This window comes from Cetorhinus maximus, chromosome 3 (genome assembly GCF_964194155.1).
Source record: "Cetorhinus maximus chromosome 3, sCetMax3.hap1.1, whole genome shotgun sequence".
NCBI classification, from domain to species: Eukaryota; Metazoa; Chordata; class Chondrichthyes; order Lamniformes; family Cetorhinidae; genus Cetorhinus; species Cetorhinus maximus.
This window is the reverse complement of record NC_135881.1, coordinates 11,460,340-11,480,190: the sequence shown is the minus strand read 5'-3', so window position 1 is coordinate 11,480,190 and position 19,851 is coordinate 11,460,340. Positions and strand designations below refer to the sequence as shown.

The window sequence follows — 19,851 nt, the reverse complement described above, 5'->3', positions numbered from 1 at the left end:
GTAGATGCCAGTACTGTAGCTGTACTGGAACAGCTTGGCTAGGGACCCAGCAAATTCTGGAGCACAAGTCTTCAGCACTATTGCTGGAATATTGTCAGGTGGGGTAGGATAGAGAATCAGAGGAGGGTAGTGGGGGCGGTGTTAGGACTGGATGAATTGCTCTTGCAGAGGACCAGCATGAACACTATGGGCCAAATGGCCTCCTTTTGTGCAGTGACCATTCTATGATTCTATCTGGCCTGTATAACTTGAGATCGTGCCTGTTCCGTAACCTATTCAGTTTCCCTGCATTATAACAGTGCCAGCACTTCCAAACTACTTCATTAGCTGTGAAGCGCTTTGGGGAGCCTTGAAATGGTGAAAGGCAACTTAGAAATGCAAGTTTTTGTTGTTGTTTCTCTCTCTGATCGGATGTGTGGATATTCCGGGACAGGGAGTCCAAAGTTTCGAACCCGCCCCTTCAAACAACCAGAGAGAAAATAAAAAATCCTCCCACGTCACTCAGTAGGTCTGGCAGCAAAGCAGCAGAGCTTCTAGATTCAATCTCTGTCCGGAGGCGGAAGAAAGAGGCTGGTCCGCTCTTGGTGCAAATTGCGTTTAAAAGATTAGTGTTAGCAAAATATTTGCGTCTTTTTAAAAATGCAATGCGTCCGCAAGCCCAGGCGAACCGAACAGGAGGATGAGCGGCTGCGGGAGGTGTCCAACAAGAATATCCTCTCCAACCTAACCCGGCTAGGTAAGACTGAGGCTCTGGGGAAGTGGGTATCTGTCCAGGGCAGAAAGGGACTGGGATTCTTCTGTGTCCGTCTCTCACACACACACACACACATCCTCGCACAGAGGTGCCAACACTCACTCACTCTCTCTCTCTCCACCCCACCCCAACACTGCCAGCAGTGCCTGACCCAGCCCAGACAAGTCCTGCTGGAGTTTTGGAGAACTCCCTCCAGCGACAGCTTAAAATCAGAGATTCTTGCGTTTCTGGTTATATTTCTCTATCTCTCTCTTCAGTCTCTGGTGTGTTAGAAAAATCACCATGGCAGTTGCTGAATAACCCTCCTCCTGTTCTGTCTGACTGATATTGCATCCTTTGCCCTGGTGTGTGGGATCTTGCCCTTGATTAAATGTCCCTGCTACATTATATTGGTGTGTGTTGTGTCCCTGATTTGCCAGTTAGTTTACCATTTTAATTTCTGCCGATTTATTGCCCTCTCCTGTGAAAGAGGAGAGCAGTGTTTGTACATTTTTCTGTTTACATTTATATTTTTTGTCACCTCTGTACCCAAGCCAAATACCTCAAAACAACTTTGCAGTGGGTGGGGTGGTAGCGACAGAACACTGAAGGGAATTGGGGAGGGAGAGACTGAAGCCACAGTCAATGGGGTTTTTAAGGCCAGCAGTGAGGCAGGAAAGCGCAGGGGTCCTTGCAAGAGAATTGCAGAGGGAAGGAAGGGCCTTGAAAAATCGTCTGCTTAGGGTATGGTAGGATGTAACTGGACTGGCAATCCAGAGAGTGGGAGTTGGAATCCCCCTTTTTGGAAGCTTGAGAATTTGCATTTGGCTCAAAATTTAAAAATCCAGAAATTTAATAAGTTGGTCACTGGTAAAAGTGACCATGGAGCTGCCGGCTTGTTAGTAAAAACTCAACCGGTTTACTAGCTCCTTTAGAGGAGGAAACTTGCTGTCTTCGTGGGTCCAGTTCTCACACCAATGTGTTGGCCTGCAGGAAATTCCCACTTATCTAGTGGATTTGTGATGGGGATGTTGGTTAGTAAAGCAACTAACTAAAGTTAGTGCAGGGACATAGTTGATTGTCGTTGACTTATGTGCAGAATTCTTTTGTGCATAAGTCAATGACAACTAACTGTATCCCTACAGCCAGCATTTGTTGCCCATCCCTAATTGCCCTTGAACTGAGTGGCTTGCTAGGCCATTTCAGAGGGCAGACAAGAATCTGTGGGTCTGGAGTCATATGTAGCCCAAACTGGGTAAAGACAACAGATTTCCTTAGTGAACCAGATGGGTTCTTACAACAACCAATAATATTCATTTTTTTTTATTAACTGAATTTAAATTCCATCAGCTATCACAGTGGGATTTGAACCCATGTCCTGGGCCTCTGGCATACTATTCTAGTGACATTACCACTATGCCACCATCTCCCTCAATTGAATGATGCTATAGAGGTGGTGGCTTGTCAGTGATGAATAGGGGAGAACCCAAGGATGGAATGCTGAGGCACATCCGAGGCGACTGCAAGACATTAGTGGCCACATTGTGAGAGGAGGGCTGGGGCAATGAGAGTGCAGTGCTAAGCAAACAACCAAGAAGGAGAAACAATAGAGTGGGAGGGTAATAGTCAACCTGGTCAGAGGCAAGTTAAGGAGCAGAATGCGGAAGGGCAGCAATCACTGGGCGCAGTCACACGGGTTGTGAGGAGACTTTGACCAGGGTGGTTCTGACTAAGTGGGTTTGGCAGAACAGTTTTTTCAGGACTGGTATAGTGTGTGTGGCAGCGTGAAGTTAGAGGTCAACAGATCAACAGATTGTTGTGTACTAAAGGAATTAATGCATTTGTAGATAACAACTTCAGTTTCCCCACACTGAGGTAAAAGATCAGTTACTATTGTATTGAATGGCAGAGTAAGGTCTAATCCTGCTCCTATTTCTTTTATAATTAGATAGCCATGCTTATTCAGAAAACTTAGAAAAGAGACTTGCATTTATATAGTGCATCTCGGTCTTGCATGGATGTGTGACACGAGTGATCCATTCACCAACAGACCTATTGGGGGAACTCTAGCACACATGGAAGAAAATGAGGGGAACTCAATGGGCTATTTCATTTTCAGCATTGCCCTTTTCCATAAGTAGATTGACCATCATTGCTTGCTTATCTATACCAGGAACGTATTGTCCTGTCTGTACAAAGGCCTAAACATACCTGATACTTGTACTGTGTGTGTGTGTGTGTGTGTGTGTGTGTGTGTGTGGATTGGATTGACAGCCTAGACCACAGAGGTGACAACAGCCATTGATGTATCAATGGGAAAACTACACAGGGCATTTTTCTTGAAAATAGAGTCAAAGCCATTGTTGTGCTTTCTCATTGGCTCAGGAAGGTCCCAAATTTGGACTCTGGCCTGTCCTATGTAAGTTAATGTTGGTCGAGATGCTGCAATGAATTGCAGCACCCCTGAGTTACAGAGCCTTCTGCATCTGATTATCAACTGCTGTCCACTGTCCGGGGCCACAATGGTTAAGCTTCTGCTTTTTAATAAAAATACTAGATTAAGAATTGGATCAACAGATGGAAAAGTAAGGTCTGTTCTTTCTGAAAGTCAAATTATATAGCCACATTTTCTGGTTCATTGTAAAAATGATCATATATGCATTTTTATTTCACATATCTCATCATCAAAACATCAAAAGCATCTCACACAATGGGCTGCTCTTGACTGTTACACAGAGCAGTGATTTTCCCCACATACAGTTCCTTTCTTGAGTGAGGAAGGAATAAGTGGGGAGCTCTCCTAATCTATGGTGACCCTCTTTTGTCTTGTAAGACGATGGGTATGAATTTTATGGCCCCATTGTGGTGGGGGTGGGGCTGTATAATGTGGCAAGCTGTTCAAAAGACCATTGACTGGTGGGACTGGACAATCCTGCCGATGGGAGGGGCCATAAAATTCCAACCAATGATTTGCGCCGTGGTGGTCGACTCTGGGTTAAAAGTCAATCCTGGTGAATGCTACTCCTGTGGCGCACAAGTCCTGGTCTTGAACCTGGCATCTCCCAGATCAGAAGCTGGTGCACTACTTCCTGAGCTACCTGTCTAAGAAGAAAGCAGTAATATCACAAGGACCAACGCTCAACTATTATAGTTTACAAATGTTTGGGAGGATTAGTGCCCAACCCAGCACAACAAAACCAACCTGCTGCTAAAAATCTCGCATATTGGCATAAGCACATGCAGAGCCATTAGACTGTAACCCAACATCACAAGACAATAGTAGAAAGTTCCTTGAAGGGAAAAAGAACACTCATTTGCCTTTCAGAGTCGAATGAAGTGCTTTGAGGTGTAATAAACTTGACCCTTATTGCATTTCCTCTTACTCTAACCCCACCTGATACCTTAGTGCTATCTGTTCCCCCCAGCCCTCTTGCACCTTGTTTTTTCCTTTCTAATGTTACAGCCTGGCACCCATCCCCCTGCCAAATTAGTTTAAACTCTCCCCAATAGCACTAGCAAAGTGCCTGCAAGGACATTGGGACCTGGCTCTATTCAGGTCATGTCTTCCCCAGAACCAGTCCCAGTGTCCCAAGAACCTAAAGCCCTCCGTCCTGCACCATCTCTCCAGCCATTCATTCATCTCCTATTTATATACTCACCAAGTAGCACTGGGAGTAGTCTGGAGATTACTACCTTTTTGAGGTCCTGCTTGCTGGCCTCCTCCCTAGTTTCTTAAAATCTGCCTGCAGGACCACATCCCTCTTTCTACCTATGTTGGTGATACCAATGGGGACAATGACCATTGGCTGTTCACTTCCCCCCGAAAGTTGCTCTGCAAGTGCTCAGTGATCCTGGAGTCAGAACAGGGCTGCAGATTTTTTTTACACAGGATGTTTAGGCTGTGGAATGCCATGATTAAGCAGAGGCCAAGGAACATTTAAGAAAACATTAGATAGGTGGTTGAAGGAAAGGAAGATAAAGCCATATGCGACGGGACTGGGCACAAGGGATTTGGGCTTTTGTTCCTGTTGAAAATAAACACCAGCACGGACTGCTTAGATCAAGCGGTCTGTTTCCCACTCCTAATTTCTATCTAATTCCATGTAAAACATGCCAGTTATCAAAGGGATTTTACAGCCAATGTAGAATTATGGTGCATGGACATTATCATGGTCTGCCTTCCCTGCTGGAGTCATTTGCTTGATCTTCTGAGGGCTGTTGATAACACAATGTTCTTCCACCTACTGTCTGTGCACGTCTGCATAGTTTCAGTTGTCATACATTCGCTTACTCTTCAGATGGGAGTTAACCTCTTCTGTTGGATGTTGTCATCAGTGAAGAGAACAATGTTATTTTTGATGACATTGCCAGCTCACTGATCACAGCGTCAAACAGGATGTGCATACTCGCCTAAGGGAGCACTGCAGTAGGAAGATAAATGAAAATTTATCACTAATGTTGTGTGCTTTCCAATGAGAATGCTGATTCTTTGCTTCAGCAGCTCACCTGCTATAGCCTGCCTGCCTCCCTTATAATGACAGGGTGGCTTCCTATGATGCCTGCAAAACATAGTCATATATCAAGTGCTGCTCTTCATAGGATTAGAAATAAAAAGGAGTTCCCATACAAGAAAGAACATGGGAATTTGTTAGCTCCTCAAACCTGATCCACCATTCAATTAAGGATAGCCAGCATGGACTTGTAAAGGACAGATCATGCTTGAATAATCTAATGGAACTTTTTGATGAAGTAAGAGAGAAGGTTGATGAAGGGAACACAGTGAATGTTGTCTTTATGGATTTTAACAAAGCATTTGGTAAAGTACCACATAAAAGGCTGGTTAACATAGAAACGTAGAAAATAGGAGCAGGAATAGGCCATTCGGCCCTTCGAGCCTGCTCCTCCATTCATTATGATCATGGCTGATCATCCAACTCAATAGCCTGCTCCCGCTTTCTCCCCATATCCTTTGATCCCTTTCGCCCCAAGAGCTATATCTAACTCCTTCTTGAAAACAAACAATGTTTTGGCCTCAACTACTTTCTGTGGTAACAAATTCCACAGGCTCACCACTCTCTGGGTGAAGAAATTTCTCCTCATTTCAGTTCTAAATGGTCTACTCCGTATCCTCAGACTGTGACCCCTGGTTCTGGACTCCCCCACCATCGGGAACATCCTTCCTGCTTCTACCCTGTCTAGTCATGTTAGATTTTATAGGTTTCTATGAGATCCCCCCTCATTCTTCTGAACTCCAGCAAATATAACCCTAACTGACTCAATCTCTCCTCATGGCCAGGATTTTCCCCTCGGCGATTTGGGGGCGGGGCCCGCTCGCCGAGGAGAAAATGACACGGGATGATGTCGGGAGGAACCTCCGACGTCATCCTGGTCCCTTTAAATTTTTAGGAAGGCAGACGGACAGCGAAATCAGCTGTCCGCCCGCCGACCTGTCAATGGCCAATTGAGGCCATTGACAGGCTAGTTAAAGTAATTAAAGACCTGCCCGGCCAACCTTAAGGTTGGCGGGCAGACCAGGAGCCCCAGTGGGCTTCTGATTATTCATGAAACTTCATCCACTGGCGGGATGAAGTTTCATGTCCGTTTTGAAAAAAATAATAAAGTATATGTGTTTATTATTAACATGTCCCATCTCATGTGACATTGTCACATGAGGGGAACATGTTAATTTTTTAATGTTTCTATTTTTACGGTTTTCTTACCTGTCAGCGATCTCCCTGAGACAGCACTTAGTCTCAGGGAGAAGTGCGCTCTTTCGCGTGCATGCGCACATTGACAGTTGGGGAATCTCCCCCCCCCCCCCCCCCCCACCAGAACAGGAAGAGCATAACGCTTCCTGTCCAGGATGCCGCTGGGCGGGTCTTAATTGGCCCACCCACTTACAATGGCAGCGGGCCCCCTTTCAGTGGCAGGGGTCGGCTGTCCGCCCGCTGCCAAACCGGCGGGGCCCGCACACCCACCTTGTGCAAAATTCTGCCCCATATGTCAGTCCCGCCATCCCAGGAATCAGTCTGGTAAACCTTCGCTGCACTCCCTCTATAGCAAGAACATCCTTCCTCAGATAAGGAGACCAAAATTGCACACAATATTCCAGGTGTGGTCTCACCAAGGCCCTGTATAATTGCAGCAAAACATCCCTGTTCCTGTACTCTAATCCTCTGGTTATGAAGGCTAACTTACCATTTGCCTTTTTTACCGCCTGCTGCACCTGCCTGCTTACCTTCAGCGACTGGTGTACGAGGACACCCAGGTCTCGTTGCACATTCCCCTCTCTCAATTTATAGCCATTCAGATAATAATCTGCCTTCCTGTTTTTGCTACCAAAGTGGATAACCTCACATTTATCCACATTATACTGCATCTGCCATGCATTTGCCCACTCACTCAGCTTATCCAAATCATATTGAAGCATCTCTACATCCTCCTCACAGCTCATCCTCCTACCCAGCTTTGTGTCATCTGCAAATTTGGAGATATTACATTTGAGGTAATTTATTAACAAAATTGAGGCTTGTGGAATAGGAGGGCCAATGTCTAATTGGATAAAAAAAAATTGGCTTCAGAACAGAAATTAGCAAGTCGTGGTAGATGGTTATTTTTCAGACTGGAGGATGGTAGACAGTGGTGTTCCCTAAGGGGTAGTGCTTGGAGCACTGCTTTTTTTGCCATATATAAATGACTTGGATCTTGGAATACAGAGTAAAATTCCAAAATTTACTGATGATACCAAACTTGGAGGAATGGTCAACAGTGAAGGTGATATGAATTGCCTGCAATAGGACATGAATAGACTAGCAAAAAGGGTAGACAAGTGGGAGATGGAATTTAATACTGAGAAGTGTGAGGTGATTCATTTTGACAGAAGGATGTGGAGAGGCCATATCAATTAATGGCACAGATCTAAAGAGCGTGCAGGCATAGAGGGGCCTGGGGGGGTACATGTGCATCGAAGATTGTAGGACATATTGAGAGAGTGGTTAGCAAAGCATATGGGATCTTGGCTTCATAAAGGCATTGAGTACAAAAGCAGCTGAAGCTATATGAAGTTCTGTTTAGGCCCCAGCTGGAGTATTGCATCCAGTTCTAGTCGCCACACTTTAGGAAAGACGTGAGGGTCCTTTAAAGAAGGCGCAGGAAAGGTTTACCAGAATGGTTCCAGGGATGGAGGGGGTGTGGGAGTTAGTCACAAGGTTAAATTGGAAAAGCTGGTGTTGTTCTCCTTGTAGCAAAGGAGATGGAAGATTTGATAGATGTGTACAAGATTATGACAGCCTTGGATAATGTAGCTGATAGTACAAGGACGAGGAAGCATAGGTTTAAGATTTTGGGCTAGAGCTGCAAGCAGAGTGTGAGGAAGAATTTTTTTATGCTGCAAGTGGTAATGGCGTGGAACTTGCTGCACACGGGGGTTGTGGAAGTGGAAACAATCAGTGGTTTCAAAAGAAAGTTGGATGGGCGCTTGAAGGAAAGAAATCTGCAGAGCCATAGGGATTGAGTGGGGGAGTAGGACTGATTGGATTGCTCCGCAGGGAGCCAGCACAAATTCAGTGGGCTGAATGGCCCCCCTTCTGTGCCGTACATGACTCTATCACTTGCCACCCAAATGCTCCTTTGACACCCAACCGTACCTCCTTCTGTATCCTGTGCATTCTCATTCATAATCACTCCACCATTGATGGCCGTGCCTTCAGTTGCCTGGACCCAAGTTCTGGAATTCCCTCCCTACACCTCTCCACCTCTCTAGGTGCTTTCCTCCTTTAAAACACGCCTTAAAACCTACCTCTTTGGCCAAGCTTTTGGTCTACTGACCTAATATCTGCTTACGAGGCTCGGTGTCAAACTTTGTAATGCTCCTGTGAAGCACCTTGGGACATTTCATTACATTAAAGGTACTATATAAATGAGCTGTTGTTTGCTTCATATCACTTAATACCTTTTGGTTAACAAAAACCAAACAATCTGAGATTTAAAATTAACTATTTATCGACCATCTATTACCAGTTGCATAAGAGAGTTTCGAGCTTCTGCCACCCTTTGTGTGAAGAAGTATTTTCTAATTTCACTCCTAAAAGAATCTGGCTTTAAATTTTGACTGTGGCCCCAGGTTCTAGACATGCCAACTCGTGGAAATAGTTTCTCTCTAACTACTGCAGCTGTTCTCCTCAATATCTTCAAAACTTCAATCAAATCAACGCTTAACTTCCTAAATTCTAGAAATACAGCCCTAGTTTGTTTAATCTCCCCTCATAATTGAAACCTTGCAATCCAGATATCATCCTTGTAAGGTAATGTGGTGATGGTGGCCTGGTGGTAATGTCACTGGACTAGTAATCCAGAGGCCCATCAGAATTCTCAAGGGATGTGGGTTCAAATCCTGCTGTGGTAACTGGTGAAACTTAAATTCAATTAATGAACTGAAGTGGTTTGTATCCAAATGCAGCAAGACCTGGACAATGTCCAGGCTTGGGCTGACAAATGGCAAGTAATATTTGTGCTGCGCAAGTGCCAGGCAATGACCATCTCCAACAAGAGAGAATCTAACCATTGGCCCTTGATGTTCAATGGTTCATCACTAAATCCCCCACTATCAACATCATAGGGGTTACAATTGATCAGAAACTGAATGGGACTAGCCATATAAATACTGTGGCTACAAGAGCAGGTCAGAGGCTAGGAATCCTGTGGTGAGTAATTCACCCCCTGACTCTCCAAAGCCTGCTACCATCTACAAGGCACATACACAAGACAGGAGTGTGATGGAATACTCTCCACTTGCCTGGATGAGTGCAGCTCCAACAACACTCAAGAAGCTTGACACTGCCTAGGGCAAAGCAGCCTGCTTGATTGGCACCACATCCTCAAACATCCATTCCCCCCACCACTGATGGACAGTAGCAGCAATGTGTACCATCTACAAGATGCACTGCAGAAACTCTCCAAGGCTCCACCTTCCAAACCCATGACTGCTACCATCAGGAAGGACAAGGGCAGCAGGTGCATGGGAACACCACCACCTGGAAGTTCTGCTCCAAGCCACTCTCCATCTGGACTTGGAAATATATTGCTATTCCTTCACTGGAACTCCCTCCCTAAACAGCACTGTGAAAATACCTACACCACAGGGACTGCAGTGGTTCAAGAAGGTAGCTCACCAGCACCTTCTTAAGGGCAATTAGGTACTAGCCAGTGATGTCCACTTCCTGTAAATGAATGAAAAAGATCTGGAATTATAAAGTTAGTCTTTCATCAATTAATGTTTAAAAAAAAACCTACCTGGTTCACTAATGTCCTTCAGGGAAGGAAATCTGCCATCCTTACCCACTCTGGCCAACTTGAGGTTCCAGAACCACAGCAAGGTGGTTGACTCTTAACTGCCCTCTGAAATTACCTAACAAGGCACTCAGTTCAAAGATAATTAGGGATGGATAACAAATGCTGGCCTTTTGCCAGTGACACCCACATCCCAAGAAAGAAGAAAAGTAAATTTCTACACTGCACTCCCTCCAAGGCCAATATATCCTTCCAAACTGTGCCCAGAACTGTCCAAATGTGGTCTGACCAGGTCTTCGTAGATCTGAATCTTGACTTCTACCCTTTAGCTTTTTTGATTATTTTATGTACCTGTTCATGACATTTTAATGATCTCAGTTTCTGGATCACCAAGACTCTTTGTACCTCCACTGTTCCTAGCTTTCATCATTTAGAAAGTACCCTATTCTATCCTTTAGAGGAGAGTAGATGATCATAGATTCAATCCAAGTGTTGTGAGGCTGGAGTATTCACTTTCTAAGTTAGTGGTTGAGACAAAAACTATGCCAATATTCAAGTTTAATGTTGGATAGCTGGATGAAAGGGGCGGGTAGATGGGAACAGGGTGGGTAAATGTGATCAAGACCATTTGCTCATGTGAAGGATAATTGGCACAGAATTGCATTGATTATTACAACACACACAAACAGGCCTTTTAGTTCATCAGTTTTTTTTTTATTCTCTGCATTAACCTCCTCCCACCATAATTCATCTCACCCTAATTAACTTATTGGCGTGGACCGGATGGTTCGAATGGAGGTCTTTTGTATTGAAACTGCTGTGCATAGCTGTGTAGAATGACTAGGCCCCAAAGTCAAGGTCAGTGCCAACCATTTCTGGACACAGTAACCTTTTGTTGAGGGCCTCAAGCCCCAGAACAATGTGTCTCAAAATTCACTACAAGGAATGCAATAAAACTTGGGACAGACCTGTGCCTGTCATTTCCCATACGAAGAGTTCCTGATTTCAGTCATGCCTTTTTTGGGGCCGGATTTTCCCATTGGAGATGGGACCCGTCACGGTCCCGCTGTCTCCAGCTTGCCGTGAAGGGCGATTCTTCACGGGTCAGGGTCTTAATGAGCCTAGAGACGGGTTTGCTGCCCGATTACTGGCATTGGGGGGGGTGGTAGTGGGAATAGAGGCGGGAAGCGGGCCACATTTAGTCTGAATCGGCAGCCACACTTTTGTGGGGCCTTAAAAAAAAACTGGAGGATCTTCATTTTCAAAGCAGCAAGGGCGAATGGAAAGCTGGGACCTGGGATAGGGTAGGGAATTGTTGGTTATTAACACTTCATTGCTGCTCATTAGTTGTTTTTTGTCCAAACGTTCACTTGTTTTTTTGCATCAATTGAAACTGTTTCCACCTAGCTGCTGTTGGTCAGAGAGCTTCTGAAGAAGAGTCATAGGGACTCGAAACATTGATTCTGTTTCTCTCTCCACAGGCGCTGTTGGACCTGCTGAGTTTTTCCAGCACTTTCTATTTTTATGCCCAATTAACGAGGTGGGTGACTTTACTTGCCCGTTCGCACCCTGCTCTCCCCACCCAGCCCGTGCTCGGGAAAGTCAGCAGCATGGGGAAAGGAGACAGGGAGGCAGGCCAGCAGCATTATTTTTTTTCTTCTGTCCCACCTCCATTCCATCCCGGGAAAGCTGACTCCTGGAATTCTCCCCACAAAGAAAAATTGCAGGAGCCACAATGGTCGTATTGGGTAGCTCCTGATTTAATGCAGCCCTTTGACTTGCCGCCTGGAGGCTGGCCTATCCCCGACTTCCCTCGTAACATTTCTTTTCCAAGAGGCATGAAGGAAAATCCAAGGAATCTCAGCTCAGTCAACATTGTGCAGGCAGGTAGGCATCGACTTGCAGCCCAGAAACACTGTGGGAGGGCCACTGGTCAAGGGGGAGGTGGGCCACCCTTGGTCCCTGGCTTGTGTTTGTGAGCACCATTATGCTCCCCGGGAGGCAGCTCAAGTAGGCGGCACAGTCCACATTTACCTTGACTGATGGAATTAGCTGGTTTGGCACCTTTCTGCCCCTGGTATCCTCTGATGTTTGGGACTGTGACCAATTTGGACGGAAGAATCTGTGAAATCAGAGTGTCAGTGGAAAAGCTGGTTGGCAGTGGTTTAGTCCTTGTCACCAATTTCTCAAGTAGCTCACTTTTATTGTTCTCGGTTTGCCTCTCCAATTTGGTTGATGCTACCTGAGTATTGCTGCATTTATAAATACTCTTCTGTGTGTGTGTGTGTGTGTGTGTGTGTGTGTGTGTGTGTGTGTCTGTGTGTCTGTGTGTGTATTGTTTCCTTGCTGTTTGTGTTAACCTTTCCTCAGTTTTGGTTTCCACCCATGACACAGACCGTTGCCCAGATTTGGAAGCAAAATGGCTTTCTGCCAGGCAGTTACCTCTCCAGTGCCACTTTGCAACTGAACACTGGCATTGTTATCCTACGTGCCTGTGTTCCAAAGGGTATTTTCCTTCTCCTATGTTGTCAGCTTTATTCCTTTTTGTTTTAAGGAGACCTGGTCTGTCTCCTGGCGGTTGTAGGAAACCTCAGCCTGTTATCGGAGTACACTGATGATCATGACTGAGTACAGTACGATTGAACTGTGCAGCCCATTTCAATTCTTCTGTGTGGCTAGGCATGTACAATAATTCAAAGGGGCCAACTTGTATGCAGTCTGTACAGGGACTTGCAGGTTGCTGCATGGCTGTGCTTCCCCCCCCACCCACCAATCGACTTGTCTTTAAGATATGCCTTTCTGACTCACACCTCTGCCAATAATCCTTCTACTGATATTCCTCCCTTTGCCCAAGGCATTAGAGAGGGTGCAGAAAAGATTCATGAGAATGGTTTTCAGGGATGAGGAACTTGAGTTACACGATTAGATTGGAGAAATCAGGGCTGTTCCCCTTGAAGAAATGAAGGCTGAGAGGAGATTTGACAGAGATGTTCTAAATCATGAGGCGTCTGGACAAAGAAGATAAGGAGAAACTGTTCTCATTGGTGGAAGAGGTCACAGATTTAAGGTGATTGGCAAAAGAACCAATGATGACATGAGGAAGAACATTTTCACGCAGCGAGTGGTAAGGGCCTGGAGTACGTTGCCTGAGTGAGGTGGAGGTAGGGTCAATCGAGGCTTTCAGAAGGGAACTGGATAATTATCTGAAGAGGGAAGATTTGCAGGGTTACAGGGGAAAAGGCAGGGAAGTGAAACTAGCTGAGTTACTCTTGCAGACAGCCAACATGGGCACAACAGATCAGGTGCCCTCCTGTGTTGTAACCATTCCATGATTCTATGCATTGTTCCATGAAGTGCATCTTGTGTGAGAGTGCATTGTCGCAGCAGCCCTCTTTGTAGCCCTCACGCTCTGTTCAGAAAAATGGGTCAAGTCAGAGAACTTTGATGGGCATGGTCACAAGACTCGAGGAGCTTGACACCATCCAGGACAAAGTAGTTCACTTGATTGGTGCCCTTGAAGTGTACCCTATATATTAGCAGAGCAGTTCATATGTCTAGGATGCAATCAATAAGACCACATCAACAGCACTTCATGCCTTATAACTTCTACCATGGCGAAGGACAAGAACAGTAACATCATCAGCAACTCCAGGCTCTCTCCCACATCCCACACCATCCCGGCAAATGTATCATTGCTCAGGTAGCTGGAATTTTCTATCTTACTTCACTGTGGGAACACCATGAGCACATGAACTGCAGTGGCTCAAGAATGTGGCCCACCACACTCAAGGGCCACTGTGAATGAGCATTGCCAGCAACAACCACACCCTGAGATCAATTTTTTAAAAACAAATTAAATTAGAGTCAAAGCTTTGAAAAGGAGGAAGAAAAGAAAGTCTTGGATTTTATATCATGCCTTTGGCCACCACCAGACATCTCAAAGCTCTTTATGGCCAATGGAATATTTTTGAAGTGTAGCTTCTGTTGTAATGTAGGTAACATGGCAGCCCATTTGCACACAGCCAGCTCTCACGAACGGCAATGTGATGATAACTAGATAATCTGTTTCTGTGATGTTGATTGAGGGGTAAATATTGGCCAGGACACCAGGGAGAACTCCCCTTCTCTTCAGAATAGCATCATGGGATCTTTTACATCCACTCGAGCAGGCAGATGGCGCCTCTCATCTGAAAGTTGGCACCTCTGATAGTGCAGCCCTCCCGCAGTTCTGCACTTTATGTGCCAGACCTGATTTTTGTCCTCAAGCCCTGAAGTTGGACTCCTGACTCAGAGGTGAGTGTGTGAGAAGAGGATAGCTACCTTTTCAAAGTGAGTATAGCTACTTGACACTCCTAGTATTACCTTGCCCACCGATCTTTTTTTTTTATTCCTTCTTGGGATATGGGCTTCGCTGGCTGGGCCAGCATTTATTGCCCATCCCTAATTGCTCTTGAGAAAGTGGTGGTGAGCTGCATCTTAAACCGCTGCAGTCCATGTGGTGTAGGCATACCCACAGTGCTGTTAGGGAGGGATTTCTAGGATTTTGACCCAGTGACAATGAAGGAATGATGTTGGAGTTCCAAGTTAGGATGTTGTGTGACTTGGAGGAGAACTTGCAGGTGTGGTGTTCCCATGCATCTGCTGCCCTTGCCCTTCTAGGTGGTAGAGGTCCTGAGTTTGGAAGGAGCTGGTGACGGAGCCTTGGGGAGTTGCTGAAGTGCACCTTGTAGATGGTACACACTGCTGCTACTGTGGGTCAGTGGCTGAGGGAGTGGATGTTGAAGGTGGTGAATGGAATGCCAATCAAGTGGACTGCTTTGTCCTAGATGGTGTTGAGCTTGAGTGTTTTTGGAGCTGCACTCATCCAGGCAAATGGAGAATATTCCATCACACTCCTGACTTCTGCCCTGTAGATGGTGGACAGGCTTTGGGGAGTCAGGAGGTGAGTTATTCTCCACGGAATTCCCAGCCTCTGCCCTGCTGTAGCCACAGTATTTATTTGGCTGGTCCAGTTCAGATCTCCCAGGCAGCTTATACCTCTGCTTTCAGAGGGACTTTTCATTCTGTCTCCGAGAGGTGCCCTCTTTTGGGAGACCTCAGTCGTCAGGACCCCCAGTAAATCAAGGTTGACAGCTGGAGTTTTCCCCACCACCAGCCCAAGCTCAAATTTGACCCAATGTCCCACAGCTGCAATTCCATGCAAGCTCGTTCTTGCAAAACCCCTTTTACGAGTCCACATCAACCCTTTAAGAGCTGCAATAAAAACAGAAAATGCTGGGAAAACTCAGCAGGTCTGGCAGCATCGGTGGAGGGAGAAACAGAGTTAACATTTCGAGTCCGTTTGACCCTTCAGGTTATGGACTCGAAACGTTAACTCTGTTTCTCTCTCCACGGATGTTGCCAGACCTGCTGTGTTTTCCCAGCATTTTCTGGGTTTTTTTATTTCAGATTTCCAGCATCTGCAGTATTTTGCTTTAATCTTTAAAGAGGCCCAACTTTCCAGCTGACAAAAACAAAAAGCTAAAAGCTACTGCGGATGCTGGAAATCCAAAACAAAAACAGAATTACCTGGAAAAACTCAGCAGGTCTGGCAGCATCGGTGGAGAAGAAATCAGTTAACGTTTCGAGCCTTCACGGCCCTTCGGCAGAACTGAAGACAGCTGGTCTGCCCATTAGCCTCACTCCCTGTGCATGTACTCCACAAGCAGGGCGCCTGCTCAAATGGAACTGGGGGGTGGGATGAGGAAGGAAAGGGAATAAGTCAAAAACTCTGACTCGGACTTGAACCAGGCAGCGATGCCTAAGCCAGCCTTTAAGAAAAATCGGGGGTGGTAATTAAAGCGTGAATTATTTTATTACCAGTTTTGAGTCTGTCACAGTTGCATTGCTGGTGTGAATGTGACCTTGTTGCTTATCATTGTAATTTCTGATTTTAGACCATTTCCGTTTCACCCGTTAACAGGAGGTGGTTTTGGACCTAAACTGAACTGGATTCCTTCTGTGGTTTTGTTTTCTCTGTTGTGTTTTCCTCTTATCAGTTTTTTTTTGTTGAAAACTCTGATCTTAACCACTTAGTCTTTCGAATCGGATTATCATACGAAATCTCCAGCTGCCTTTGGGGAGGGGGAGCGAGAGCAGCTAGCAGGATGCTTCGCGTTTGCGCCAGTGCAGAGAGCAGGTGGGGGGGGATTTTCTAATGCCTCTTTCGAGACATCGAGCTGACACAGGTGTATCACACAATTTGACCAGGAAGTATCATCTTTGGCGGTCCCGGTGAGGGGGATGTTGAAGTTTGCTTGCGCTGCAAAGCATATTGAAGCATTGAGGAGTAAGAAGGCAGATGATGTGGGAGCTACTTGGGGCGCGGTCTGTATGTTCTTGGTCCTCTTGCCTGGACCCCCTGGATTGCACTGGTGTCAGCTGCCTGCTATGGTGGCATAGCAGGAATGTCATTGGGCTAATAACCACAGGTCCAGGCTAATACCGTGGGTCCATGGGTTTGAATCCCACCACAGCAGCTGGTGGAATTTGAATTCAATTAATAAATTTGGTTAATTAATAAAATGTGGAAAACTCCAGATTTTAGTTTTCCTAAGAACTTTTTCACATGAGTGGTTAGGGTCTGGAATGCACTGTCTGGAAGTGTGGTGGAGGCAGCTTCAATCAAGGCATTCAAGAGGGCATTAGATGATTGTTTCTATTCAAACAATGTGCAGGGGTATGGGGAAAAGGCAAGGGCAATGGCCACTAGGGCATAATGCTCATTTGGAGAGCCGGTGCAGACATGATGGGCCGAATGGCCTTTTCTGTGTCGTTAAGATTCTCTGAAAAGCTAGTGGCATTGTCATCAAACAATCTGTCCTTTAGGGAAGAAAAATCTGCCATCCTTACCTGGTCTGGTCTACATGTGAATCCAGGCCCACATTACTGTGGTTGACTCTTGACTACCCTCTGAAATGGTCTAGCAAGCCATCCAGTTCAAGGGCAATTAGGAATCGGCAGCAAGTGCAGGCCTTGCCAGCAACGCTCATGTCCTATGAAGGAATAAATTTCTTAGCTGCGCTGTGAAATGGCCTAGCAAGCTACATATTTCAAGGACAATTAAGGATGGCCAACAAATACTGGGCAACAGCCACATCAGATGAAATAATTTTTTTTTTAAAAAACCATGGTGAGATTTATCGCGGAAATATTTCAGCATCAGCATGTTCACAGGATGTGGACATGTCTGCATAGCGAGGACAATTTCACCAATTTTGTTTTTGTAACGTTAGAACCAAAAGGCTCAGATTGGTGACCTGTAGGTCTGTCTCTGTCGGCTTCAGGTTACAGATTCCAAATTAAATATCCTGTATTTAGTACACTCCAGCTTGTGGATTATGTGTTATCCTGTATGTGACAACAACAACTTGCATTTATTTAGCCTCTCTAACACCGTAAATTTGTTCCAATGGGCTTCACAGGAGTGTTATCAAAGAAAATTTGATGCTAATCCATGTAAGGAGATACTAGGATGCCAAAGGCTTGGTCAAAGGAGTAGATTTTAAGGAGCGTCTTAAAGGAGAACAGAGAGGTGGAGAGGTTCTGAGAGAGTATTCCAGACCTTTATTTAAAAGGAAACTGGATTGCTACCTGAAAAGAGAGAATGTGCAAGGTTATGGGGATAAGGCAGGGGAGTGGGATTAGTTGGAATGCTCTTTGAGAGCTAGTGCAGACTCGATGGGCCGAATGGCCTCCTGCACTCTAAAGATATTGTGATACCTGCGGGCCCAGACTTCTGAATGCATAACTGTCAATAGTTGAATGAATAAAATAGGAGACTCAAGAGGCCATAATTGGAGGAGCACAGAGATCTCAGAGGGTTGTGAGGCTAGAGAAAGATTTAGGGAGGGGCGAGACCATAGAGAGATTTGGAAACAAGGATACATTGCCAAACCAGGAGCCAATGTAGGTTTTTTATTATTGATTCATGGGATGTGGGCATTGCTGGCCAAGCCAGCACTTTTATTGTCCATCCTTAATTGGCCCTGAGAAGGTGGTGGTGAGCCGCTGCCTTGAACCGCCGCAGTCCATGTGGTGCAGGTACACCCACAATGCTGTTAGGAAGGGAGTTCTAGGATTTTGACCCAGTGACTGTGAAAGAACAGCAATATAGATCAGAAGGCCTGGGTTTGCCGTTGTCTTTTCTGATGCCTAGGTTGATGGCGGGCGGTCAGTCTGGTTTCATTCCTTTTTGTAGGCTTTGTAGTGGTTTGAGACAACTGAGTGGTTTGCTGGGCCATTTCAGAGGGCAGTTAAGAGTCAATCACATTGTTGTGGATCTGGAGTCACATGTAGGCCAGACTAGGTAAGGATGGCAGATTTCCTTCCCTAAAGGACATTAATGAACCAGATGAGTTTTTACGACAATCAACAATGGTTTCATGTGCTTCTGAAGACTGGGAACAGGTTGATTTCTCCCCCTTTGCCACTCCTGGAGCAGGTGTGGTGCCTGGCATAGGGAGACTTAGAGACCAGTAAAAGCCTCAAGAGAAAAATCGCACTGATGTTGGAAATGGGCACTAATTCATTTATTGTAATACAAGTGGACCATTGTATTCTTGCCTCAATTGCCACAGACCATTCCCCTTGCTGTACAGTTTTGTAGATCTCTTCCAGAGCCACTCTATGCCCAGCTGTTAGAAGGTGGACAATTGCCTGCCTAGGTGTTTCTTTTCCTTTAACCACCTCCTTGGGGAAGGTGCCAACTTGCTGCCCACTGCCTTTGCCCCAACGGGTCCAAGTGACAAACCTTGGACACTGTTGAGGTGTCCTTCACTCTGATCAGGTCGTATGCCCACTGCCTCAATTAGAAACACATCTCATTTCCACTGGTGGCACCCAGTCCGAACATATCTTTGTACACTATCGCTGGACTTTGCTGTGACTAGTTACCATTCCCATGGCAATGGGGGATAACCCAGTTCTGTCTGGGTGTCACCATAGAGATTTATTATCTGGTAAGAAAGCAGTTTGATAAGATTTATCACAAGGCAGGCATTTCAGTAATTTGTCTGATGCACTTTCAATCCTGATGATCTGTGATGTTACTGATATTCAGAGTGAGTCTGATTTCAGGGAACCTCATAGAACCATAGAATTTTATAGCACAAAAGGAAGCCATTTGACCCGTAATGCATGTTCCAGTTCTTGAAAAAAACGATATCCGATTAGTCCCACCCCTGATTACCCCTCCCCTCTCCCTTTCTCCAAATCCCTGAAAATGTTCTCCTCTTCGAGTATTTATCTATATCCTTCTCAAGAGTTACTATTGAATCTGCTTTCACAGCCCTTTTAGGCAGATCGTAATCACAGGCTGCATAAAGGCATTTCTCTTCATCTCGCCTCCTTTGTAGCTGGCATTTACCTAAGAAGTGTCCATGGGCCACTCAGCGTCTCCTCCTTCCTGGGAGTGCAGACTGCAGCTCTGGTAGCTGTAAGGAGCTGGTCAGGGAGCCCCTTGCCTTATATGGGGTTTCCTGGGGTGCCATCTGCTGTCAATGACATAGAAGAACCAAAAGCTGCTTTCTGTCATGTCACTAGGTACAAGAGACAAGTAGTTACTAGACTGTTGGTGAGAGTCTCCTAAACCTGCAATCTCCTACTACCTAGAAGGACAAGTGCAGCAGATAGATGGGAATACCACCACCTGCAAGTTCCCCTCCAAGTCACTCACTATCCTGACTTTGAACTATATTGCCTTTCCTTCACTGTCGCTGGGTCAAAATCCTGGAACTCCCTCCCTAACAGCAGTGTGAGTGTACTTACACCACATGGACTGCAGCAGTTCA

At 45.7% G+C, this 19,851-nt stretch overlaps 1 protein-coding gene across 2 annotated transcripts in view; it reads left to right on the top strand.

Annotated features, from left to right (window-relative positions):
- plcd1a (phospholipase C, delta 1a) overlaps positions 1-19,851 on the top strand; it is a 122,472-nt gene that overhangs the window by 28,929 nt on the left and 73,692 nt on the right. The window contains exon 1 of one of the 2 annotated variants that reach the window (XM_078536445.1): positions 500-736. The exons of the other annotated variant lie outside the window; for it this stretch is intronic. Within the exon in view, the coding sequence (XP_078392571.1) occupies positions 640-736 (97 nt within the window). The 5' untranslated portion in view covers positions 500-639. Of the gene's footprint in view, positions 1-499; positions 737-19,851 lie in introns of those variants that run through there. 2 annotated transcript variants of the gene reach the window in all.